Source organism: Setaria viridis, chromosome 8, assembly GCF_005286985.2.
Source record: "Setaria viridis chromosome 8, Setaria_viridis_v4.0, whole genome shotgun sequence".
Taxonomy (NCBI): domain Eukaryota; kingdom Viridiplantae; phylum Streptophyta; class Magnoliopsida; order Poales; family Poaceae; genus Setaria; species Setaria viridis.
This window is the reverse complement of record NC_048270.2, coordinates 41,325,653-41,336,589: the sequence shown is the minus strand read 5'-3', so window position 1 is coordinate 41,336,589 and position 10,937 is coordinate 41,325,653. Positions and strand designations below refer to the sequence as shown.

General features: G+C 51.5%; 2 protein-coding genes across 2 annotated transcripts; both read right to left on the bottom strand.

Annotated features, from left to right (window-relative positions):
- Positions 1–1,648: 1,648 nt before the first annotated feature.
- On the bottom strand, positions 1,649–3,960 carry LOC117866900 (scarecrow-like protein 9). The gene has a single exon (XM_034751193.2). It carries the CDS (start codon positions 3,739–3,741, stop codon positions 1,786–1,788), a length of 1,956 nt encoding a protein of 651 aa, XP_034607084.1. The 5' UTR covers positions 3,742–3,960; the 3' UTR covers positions 1,649–1,785.
- Positions 3,961–6,928: 2,968 nt separating this feature from the next.
- On the bottom strand, positions 6,929–9,933 carry LOC117866899 (scarecrow-like protein 34). Its single transcript, XM_034751192.2, has one exon. It carries the CDS (start codon positions 9,660–9,662, stop codon positions 7,206–7,208), a length of 2,457 nt encoding a protein of 818 aa, XP_034607083.1. The 5' UTR covers positions 9,663–9,933; the 3' UTR covers positions 6,929–7,205.
- Between the last annotated feature and the right edge of the window lie 1,004 nt (positions 9,934–10,937).

Genomic DNA, 10,937 nt, shown 5'->3' with positions numbered 1-10,937 from the left:
TCAACGTCTCTGGCGCCAGCCTCCGCCTCCGCCGTCCCTATCCGTTGCTCCCCCGGGGTTATAAATACCCCCAGCCGCCGAGCTTTTCCCCCACACCAAGCTCCAGTCTCCCTATCTCAATCTCGCCGCCGTTTCTCCACGCCCATAGCGCCGTCGTCGCCCTTCGCGTCGCCGTAGCACCGCCGGAGCTCCGCGCGCAGGTGAGTCCCCCGGGAGAAGAGGATTTGGGCAAAGGGTTCCTGCACCTGGAGAAGTGCAGGGTGATCAGCAGAGGAGTTCGTCTTCAGTACTATCATCCTCCATGAGAGAACACGCGAGACGACGTAGGAGAGGACCATGTCAGCAGGGGAGATCGTGAGTTCTGAAAATCACCATTGTCCATTTGGGGAAGGCCAAGGAAGACAGATGGTGAGAGTGGTGACTGGTCCAAAGCTATAGGTGAACAGGCCTTCAGTTTCCAAAAAAAAAGTGTTAAAGCTGCAGCATCCCAATGTTGCTTGGATAATGGAGACGATGGCTAGCTATAATCCCACGTTTCCTGGATAATGGAGACGATATGGCTGGCTACTAAGACTAATTTTTTTTCTCAAACCGGCACATTATACTGTACTAAACAAGAAGTAAGTGCATTACCAGAACTTTTAACTCATTAGCTGCAACATATCTATGCTGCCTGGATAGGTTCTGTCCCAAGTGAACATTTTATTATTTGTCCGGGATCCAATCCAAGAAGGATATTGAAAAATTTTAGAACAATTTTAGAAAGGAGAAGAACAATTTTAGAATTCTATATTTCTGTCTGTTCCATTCATAAAGGGTTTCAGCAAAGCCAATGTCGAATTTGATGTCGATTTTTTTTTCTGGAATTGCCAATGTTTTTCGCAGCTGGTAGGAAGTATACCTGTGCAACTTAAAACCTGCAGGTGAATACACATAAACAGAGCAAAGAAAACTATGGATTTTGTAACATGATCAAACTGAACATAGAAACGGAATAGCAGATTCAGAATAATCATGATGAAAAACAATCATCATGGGAAAATCCATCATATGTATGCACAAAGCGATAATCATATCGATGTTTCATATCGAACACATAAAGTTATGTTTCAATTAGATGCATGACAAATTAAAACTCATAGAGGTACGATGCAAAGGGGAAACTATGAGTAACGACGCAAAATATATAAGCTAATTGGTAACAAAACCATCACAAGTAAGAAAGCATGTATATGTGTACATTGTTAGAATATAAAAAAATAGAGAGAGCAAAGATAAACAATTTTGATTAGCTATAGGCCTAAATTTATCTTTGAATTTCTAAAACTTATGTCTTCTTCAGGGGGGAAATATCTGAATTCGATATTTTTTTAGAAAATTGAATTATTTCCGGCCTTAGCGACAGTAGGAATCAACGAGCATGTTGCAATAAATAAAAAAACTATTATTTTCCCATTTTTCTTTCTTATAACAAACACAAGAATCAAAACTAGATTACATTCTTTATATATGAGTCTGACCCTTTCGAATAAAAAGTTTCAATTGTTGTTTCTTAAATTCTGGTTGGAGTTTCTTAAGTTTCGATTGGAATTGAACTTTTGTGTTAATTGAGGAATATGTCTATTTTTTTTGTGTCTAGGACCAGTAATTATTGAAATTGACTGGGCTTGAAATTGCTTCTCATTCTTGTAGTTACGAAATGGTAAGAAAGATAAAATACGAGCCTAGATTTGTGATTTTACATGCCAAGACATTCCTGCATCTCTATGGATTGGATTGGTAGCATCATCGCTGTGCAACCCATGTGGATAGGCCATAGAGCACACGTCCCTTCCACCTGTGCAGCAGCCACGCCTGATCCTCGTCGACGACAAAGTCCTTGTGGTAGTTGTCCCTGACCTTGTCCAGCACCACCTTGACGACCTCCGGCCTGAGCGGCAGCTGCCTGAGCCCCGCCCTCTGGTTCCTCGCCTGCCACTGCCTGTACGTCTCCGGGCGCTCCACCCTGTCGGCGCCCTCGCACGCGATGACGTTCATGGCGCCCCGCCCCAAGATGTCCCTCTCGATCAGCAGCCTCTCCGGGCTGTCCCGGGGCACCGTCGCGTCCAGCAGGTCGAAATGCGCCGCGCAGAAGAAGAGCAGCTCCCGGAACCTCGTCGGGAAGTAGGTGCTGCCGTAGCCGCCATTGATGACGCCGTGGATGAACACGTCCGGCCGCATCCGCCGGATGTTGCCGAGCACCTGGTCCCTGGGGCTGGGCCGGCCGGCGACGACGCTCTCGTCCATCAGGTGTCTGAAATGGCAGAGGCTGCTCACCACGAGCACCTCGTCATCATCAGCCATGCCCAGGTCCAGGTCATCGGGAGAGATGGCCTCCCGCTTGGCCGCGATCCCGCGGAACCTGAACGGCACGCCCAACTCACGAGCGCAGTTCATGAGGCGGCGGCCTGTCTCGTCGATCTGGTGCGCGGGGCGGAAGCCGGGCTGGGGCAGGTCGATGCCGGTGATCCTGACCTCCGGCGGGCCGCCGTGCCTGGCGGCGAGGCCGCGCAGCAAGCCCGGCCACTGGAAGCCATAGCCGATGCCGTAGTCGACGATGTGCAGGCGGCGGCGCCCGGCCACGGCGTCGAAGATGGTCTTGTTGGAGAAGGCGAAGGCCACCTTCTTGCAGCAGCAGGCGGCCATGAAGAGCTGGTAGGCCTTGAGGAAGTCGACGGCGGAGGTGGGCTGGAGCATGAGCGAGTTGTACAGGCGGCTGCCCGTGCCGGCGAGGCGCGCCTCCAGGCCCTCGGCGAAGCAGTGCGCCAGCCTCTGCGCGGCGTCGCCGGTGGCCGAGGAGTGGCGCCGGACCTGCGCCAGCAGGTCCTGCGCGCCGCGCCGGTCGTCCGTGGACACGGATTGCGCGCACCGGAGCAGCAGTGCGTGCAGGTCCACCGCCTCGTTGTTGTTGGTGCTGTTGGAGTTGGAGGTGCGGCGCCTCCGCCGCCGCGGCGCCGCCTTGTGGTTGGCCGTGTCGGCGATGACGCGCTGCTGCTGCTGCTCCACGCCCTTCATGGAGATGTCGCGCTCGCCGAGCATCATCTCGTCGAACATCTTACGGGCGTCGGATGCGTCTAGCGGCTCCGGCGCCGCCATGAGCTTGGTGGCCCTGCGCGCCTCCGTCTCCGGGGAAGCATTATGCCTGCTGTTCTTGCGGCCCCGGGCATCGAGCCTGGTGTTGTCGAGGAGGAGGATGGCGTCGTTGGTGGGGAGGAACTTGGTGCCCTCCTCCATGCCCTTGAGGAACGCGGAGGTGACCATGTCCGCATCGTCGGCGGCAGGAATGAAGCTAGTGCTAGGTGAGGTGAGCGTGGGCGAGTGGTCAGAGTCAGAGCCGCCCCGGCCACCGGGAGAGGAGGTACCGCGAGTGTCGGTGTCGGCGGAGAAGGAAGGCGAGGTGGTGGTGTGGCCGCTGTCGTCGTCGTCGGGCGCAGCTGCGCCGGAGAGGATCTGGGCGAAGGGCAGCTGCGCCTTGAGCAGCGCGGGGTGGTCCGGGTACTGGTAGAAGAAGCTGGCCTCATCGGCGGCCTCCTCGTCCATGAGGAGGCGGGCTATGTAGGGGAGCGCCATGTCGTCGAAGGCGCCGGCAGGGTCATCGTGGGGGGGAGGCGTGGGCGGCAGGTCGAGGAAGACGGAGGGGGACGGCGGCTCCGGGTGGACGGCGAGGAACTCCTCCGGCGCGGCGGCCATCGCCGGGGACATATCGAGCTCTTGCTTCTTCCTGCTACCAGCTACTTTCCACTACTTGTGCAGCAAATGCAAGAAAAGCAGCAGCATCCATTGATGTGGTTATTCTCGTCTCATCATGGTCACTCAAGTCTCAGTCGCAGCAGCAGCTTCCAGGCAACTGCCGGCCGCCGGCTCCCTTTGCACCAACTGCAGTCTCTCTCAGCTGAGCATAGCAGAGCAGAGCACTCATGGTCCAACCTCCCAGGCAACCCACCGCAATGCTAGTTATAATATATGTTGCCTGCTGCCATTGACCAGAGACCTCGCCTACCTCAAGGCTGAAGCACCAAAGGGAAGTGCCAAAAATCTCATGTTTTACCCTCAGTTATGGAATAGATGCAGTCATACATGCAGCATTTTTTTTAAGAAAAAAGATGAGATACAGACTCTGTCAGCCATCACCAGACAGAAATGCAGGTTGCAAATATTCTTTCTGAGCACTAACAACAGGAGAAATCTTGATCAAACTTACAGAGACCGGTCATACAAGAAATGCACCCATCCCTGCCATGGCCTGAATTCATTAACAAGACCACAAGAGTCTGCTTCAGACACATGGCTCATTCTTCCTTTTTTTTAATAAACAACAACCAAAATAAAACACATGGCACAAAGAAACAGAGCAATGTGCATATATTCTTTGGCCCACATAAGCGAAACAATTAGCTATCTTTCGGCAAAAAGGAAAGCACAATAGACATATTACACCTGATTGCTAAACCCTTCAAATATACACTTGTCAGCCTAGAATTATAAGGCTCGTTTATGCTTCTCCTTGCTCCAAACATAGGCTCATGAACCAAAATTAAGTTGGCTAAGAAATACACGAAATATCGATAAATAGCATGACTTTGCTCAGCTGTAAAAATGAAATATTATCAATTCAGTGAGACAGGAATATAGATAAAGAAATTGCCTAAAGGAGAGCATATAGGGAATGAAATGGCTAGGAAAGCAATAAAAATATGAAATATAAAGAGAGGATTATCCACTACTACTCTGATGACTATAAAGTTCAAAGTCCGTACCAACAGGTTCCGTAATTGTTGCAATCAACTCACAGGGTATTTCACAGAAGTGAAGAAATTGTGGACCTTGTAACCACCAGTAACTGAATGTTACTGTGATGATTGATGATGCTATGTGATAAAGGATCATTGCAAACTTACAATGGCCATAATTTGTCCATCTATGTTCAGTAACCATCACATCTGTAAACTTCATTCAACATGTTATCCATCAGCACTCTGCATTCCCCAAATTGCAGAAAAACCACTTAATCTTGATATGGACACCTCCTTTAGCTGTACTTGCCTTCATCAGCTACCTAGGGAATTTGAAACTTAGGAGACAATGTGGTAATGTACAATATCATCAACTTGTATTCAAATAATTTCTGACACAAGTGCTTGGGGTTGATATTGATAAAGTAACACCTTTTCTTACATAATCAATATCATCAATGTATATTTCTAGTCTCAAGTACAGCTATTCTAAGCCACAAATCCATCCTCTCATATTCACTTTTGTACTGTATACACTGTTGTAAAATTACCCGCGCGTTATGGAAAAAACATAAAGTAACCCCAAATCATGTGCACCTAATGCTGACTAATTAATTCAGTCCACACGCGAACATTAGCATCTCAGGGATGATGTGGCGTGCACCTAAAAATGCAAATTTTTCCTTGGAATATTGCACCTTGAAGGTTAGCTTTCATGACTACTTGACATTTTTTTGATGAGGCTGAGCTATTGACAGAGTACACAACCAATAAATTAGGAGTAGAGTAGCAAGTAGTAAGTGGCAGGTTAGGTAAGTACCCATTGATGAATGTCTGGCTTGGCATGATCGGCTCTGCTGGTTCCACAAAGATACCAATATACACCAAGGACATAAGACCAAAGGGAAGAACAATCAACAAGTGGGCTTGTTGCCGGTCGGCAGCTAATCAACAGTGACGTACGGGTGGATTCGTGAGTCAATATTTTTTCAATCATGCCGTCAGGCCACGGATAAAATGGCCTTTAACATTCTTAGAGCTGTTGGCCATTGTGATAAGTTTGCATGTGCATCATTTCTGCCTTAGTGTATAATATAATTCAACCGGTGGCTTACTTGGGATTGATATCAATATCATCAACATGTATTCAAAAAATTTCTTACACATGTATATTGATATTGGACATTCTCTCGGGGTTGTGGCATCCATCATATCAAACATGGTGGAGTAATGGAATAACGCCTCCCGGAACCGTGGCACGAAATACGGCGTGCTATACGAGCCGCTCCTTGTGAAAAGGATGAACACATCGGCCGGATGTTGCACCTGGCTTCCTGGACCAGCCAGCCGTGCCTCCAATCCCTGGGCGAAACAATGTGCCAGCCTTTGCGTTGCGTCTCCGGACGGCGAGGAGTGATGCTTCATCTGGCTGAGGAGTTGGCCGGGTGGCGTTCCGGCGGTTGTCAGCCGCCACGGCCTGCGCGCAGCGTATGAGCATGGTGCACAAGTCCACCGTTCCATTGGGGGATTGTCCTTTCATCTTCTTCTTCCTCTGCTCAGTTAATTCGCTGTCCATGCTGATCAGCTTGCTTTTCCTGCCTGTCTCGGCCTCCAGGACATCCCCCCAATCGAAATCGATGTTGTGCCGGTTCTTGCGGCCCCCCAAAGTCCGGGGAAGAAGAATGAAAAGCGCCGGGAAGGAAGGATTCTGAATTTCTGATGCGGCGACGGCGGCGGCGCCAAATGAGCAGGAGAGGCAGGTGACAAGTCCAAACGCAACTCTGAATGATGGAGCCTGCCTGCCTCCTGCGACTCCTGTTTTGCCTCTACCGTGGACCAGGAATCTGCAAAACAATCAAAACTGTAATCTTCATATTATGCATCATCGAGCACATGCCAGCTATTATCAACTCTCCACAAACTGCACAAACAACGTTTAGTACGCAAATTACAGAAACAACACTTAATCCAGAATTTGGTGACCCCTTTTAGCTGTCAATATCTGAATGAGAAAATAATGCAAAATATTCAGTAAAACTCCGTGACAGAACTGGGGAGTCACTCCCAGAATTGAGGGAAATGACAACAGTCTGATGCTACAACAGAAGCAGAAGTTCATAAGGCAGATAATTTTCAGGCATTAAGCCTTCAAACCATGAAAGGTCAAACATGTAATCCATAAAACTGCCTGTCAGCTACAGGGTTTTAAATTTTGGTGTACATTATTACAACTCTGCAAATATCCAGAACTATATATCTACAAACTATGTAGCTCCTCTAATCATCTACTTATACCTTACAAGTTTCAGTGATCGAACCCCCTAGAAATGGACGTCCACCAAACCACAGGTGCTGGATCGTGGTTTAAACATAGACTATATATCAACTACCAATACCACCTAGTCAGATTCTGGAATTTGGTGGAGCGACACACTAAAAGAGGGGCTTATTATCCTCAGCCGTCCATGATGACATGGCATAGAGTACCCGTCCCTTCCATCCCAGCAGCAACCAACGGTTATCCTCATCGATGAGAAAGTCTCTGTGATAATAGTTCTTGACCTTGTCCCTGGAAACCTTGGCGGCCTCTGAATCCAATGGTAGCTGCCTCAGCCCAGCCCGGTGGTTCCGCACTAGCCATTGCTTATAAGTTTCAGGGCGTTCCACCCGGTCTGCACCCTCACAAGCAATCACATTCAGGGCAGACCTCCCAATGACATCCCGCTCAATCAGCAGCCGTTCATCATTGTCCCTGGGGATGGTCGCATCAAGCATGTCGAATTGCGCTGAGTAAAAGAACAGTGCCTCCCGGAACCGTGTCAAAAAGAATGGAGCACCAAATGTGCCATTTACCACAGAATGGATGAACACGTTGGGCCGCATCTCCCGGATGTTGTTGAGGACCATATCTCTAGGGCTTGGGCTGTCCACCAAAACACTCTCATCCATCAAGTTGCCCCAAAAGCACTCGCTGTTGACAACAAGCACCTCTTCCGGGTCAATATTGAGGTCCTTAGCACGGACGGTCTCCCATTGTGCTAAAATAGCGTTGAACTTGAATGGCACACCTAACTCACGGGCACAGTTACTGAGGCGGTGACCTGTTTCCTCTATCTGGTGGGCTGGGCGGAACCCAGGCTGTGGGACAGCAATTGCGGTGACCCTCACCTCTGGTGGTCCACCTTTCCTCTTTGCCAGTGTATAGAGCAAACCTGGATATTGGAATCCATGTTGCACACCATACTCCACGATGTGCAACTTGCTCCTCCCTGCCACAGCATTACAGATTGTCGCGGTGGAGAACGTGAATTTCACCTTCATGTAACAGCAGGCTACCATGTACAGCTTGTATGCCTTGAGGAAATCCACAACCGAGGTGCGCTGCGCCACGAGCGACTGGTACACCTGGCTCCCTGTGCCTGCAAGTCGTGCCTCCAGTCCCTCTGCGAAACAATGGGCCAGCCTCTGTGTGGCGTCCCCCTTCGGGGATGAGTGCTGCTTGATCTGCCTCAGCAGCTCGATCCCACTTCGGCGATCGCCGGTTGCCACCGATTGTGCGCAATGGATGAGCATGGTACGCAGGTCAACAACCTCGTCTGCACGCTGCCTCCCCCTCGCTCCCTTCTTCCCACTCACCTTCCTCGCACTCTTCTCAGACTCGCTATCCATGGCAATGCGCAGGTCGCTCATGCGCTTCATGAATTCCTCATAGTTTAATGACATTATTTCGCTGTACAGCTCACTGGCGCCAGTTTCTTCCTGTTCCGGCATCATCAGCTTGCTGCTTCTGCCTGTCTCGGCCTCCAAATCCTCTTGGGTGTAGCGGTTCTTGCGGCCCCTGCCATTAGTGGTTCCTCCTCCAAACAGTAACATCCCATCCACCACCTCCTCCTCCTTCACTCGGGCAGCAGTAAAGCCAGTGACCGGCTTGCTGTCTGTAGATTGCCCGGAGTTGGCCTCGAGATCCATGAGGAGGCTGTTGTTGGTGGGCAAGAACTTCTTGGCCTCCTCCATGCCTTTGAGGAATGCCATGTTGAGCATGTCCATGTTTTCCCCATTCTGAGCGCCGAAGAATGCCGAGGCCAGCGTGGCGTGGTCAGTGTCGGCAGCGGGCAAGGCGGTGGCGTTTGCCGTCTTGGTCTCCTGCTCATCCGCAGGCAAACTCCGGATGCCCGCGCCGCCGCCGGCGTTCTGGGCGGCGAAAGAATCGCGCTGCCGCTGGGATCCGTCACCGGCGGCGTTCTGGGCGGCGAGGGAAGCGCGCGGCCGCTGGGATTCGCCACTGCCGGCATTCTGGGTGGCGAGGGAGGCCCCCTGCCGTTGGCCTCCGCCGCCGCCGCCGGTATCCAAGACGGGCGGGCTCTGGTGGAACCCGGCGGTGGCGCCCTCCTGTCGCCCCTGCAGCAAGAGGGCGTCGACATCGTCGGCGGTGAAGTCGTCGAGGCCCACCCCCATGTCCGGATATGGCGGGGAGCGGAGCAGCTGGGAGAGCTCGATTGAATCGTACGGCCAGGCGGGCTCGGCGGACGAGGGGGCGTCGGAGGAGGGCGGCGAGAGGGTGGAGTTGGCGGCGGTTCCCGAGGAGGTGGTGTTGGTGGCGGCGGAGTCGGACGAGGACGAGGCGGTGGTATCGGAGAGGATCTGTGCGTATGGCTGCTGGGCGTTGAGGAGCGCGGGGTGGTCGGGGAACTGGTAGAAGAACTTGTCGTCGATGTCCTCCTCCATGAGCATCCTGGAGATGAAGGGGAGGACGAGGTCGTCGGAGGCGTCCGGGTCGTCGGCGTCGGGGCGGGGCGTCGGGGGCAGGTCGAGGAAGACGGAGGGGGAGAAGGGCTCGGGGGCGGCGAGGTAGGCCCCCTGGCCCAGGAACTCCTCCGGCGTGGCGGACATGGCGGCGGCGGCGGTAAAAATCGGAGCTTTGGCTGATTTGCTTGCTGGGTGCGGGGAGAAATGGGATGGGGCGGGTGGGTAAAAGGGCAGGGAGAGAGCTTTGACGGAACTGCACGCCGGGGATGAGGGACACGGAGGGAAGGTTCCCGGAAGGCGACCCGGCGGCGACCGGATCAATCAGGTGGTCCGTGCCGTGCAGTACAGTGGAGGAGAGGAGAGCAAGGCGAAGCGCAACTGCGACTCTCTCTCTGCAGCAAAGCAAAATCCGTAGCGGCGCCGCCCTCGCCGTGTGTCTGGGCAGGGGAGGGGAGGCGCTTGGGCTCCCCGGAGCCGTCGGATTGCGCCTGTGACCTCACCGTCCGTCCATCGGCGTCGCCAAGGAGATCCTCCCCGGTTGACGGTTGACCCATCCAGTACCAACTACCGACGTGCTTCCTGTGCTGGTGTTGGTCCCGACTTTTTGTCACCAAACATGTCAACGGAATCGCGAACAATTTCATGATCTTCCAAAGAAAGGAAAACGAAAGCAAAGTTTTGCTGTTGCTTCACTAATCTACTTTCAGTCAACGACTATTCTGGGATTAGCCATGTGATGTGAATGTGGTGATACAACTAGCTAGTGAAGGTTTTTTTTAAACGTAAAGTGGGCAGAGTTTTCAGAATTCCACGAAGGATATTACATTGTTACGCTCTAATTTCTGGTTATACATCATTGCCATCGTTAAATTAATTAACAATCGGTGCTCCACATGCTCTCTGATGCATGCTAATTTCATCCTTGATCAGTTCGAAAACCATTTGAGGTGTAGCTTAATTCCTAAAAACTGCACTTGTTTCTTTCCCTCCACATGTTCCAACTCGTGTAAATTAGGATAGCAGCGAGCGCTCTCTTTTTTCCTTGCTCACCATCTGCAATGATAGTCGCCACCACTCTTGAAGACCAACATCCGTCAGTGGTAGTGGAACCAAGTTGTTTGACATGAGCTATCAGATCTGCATTGCATATGGGTATTGGATGTAGAGGTGTTCAGCTGATTCAGGTGCCCCTTGGCAAAGAGCACATAGTGGGTTACATGGCTAATTCCTTGCTATCAATCTGTCAGCTGTAAGAATCTTACTTTGCGGTAGGAGCTAAGCGAAAAATCTGTGTTTTCCTTCCATCCGTGCCTTCCAAATTGCCTGAGCTTCAAAAGTACAGTAGGATCCTTTCAACTGGATTGCATAGGCTGACCTAGCACTATATTCACCATTTGGTGTCCATCTCCACACAGTGTC

Coding starts and splice junctions, on each gene's coding strand:
- LOC117866900 (XM_034751193.2), bottom strand. CDS start 3,741: ATGTCCCCGGCGATGGCCGCCGCGCCGGAGGAGTTCCTCGCCGTCCAC.
- LOC117866899 (XM_034751192.2), bottom strand. CDS start 9,662: ATGTCCGCCACGCCGGAGGAGTTCCTGGGCCAGGGGGCCTACCTCGCC.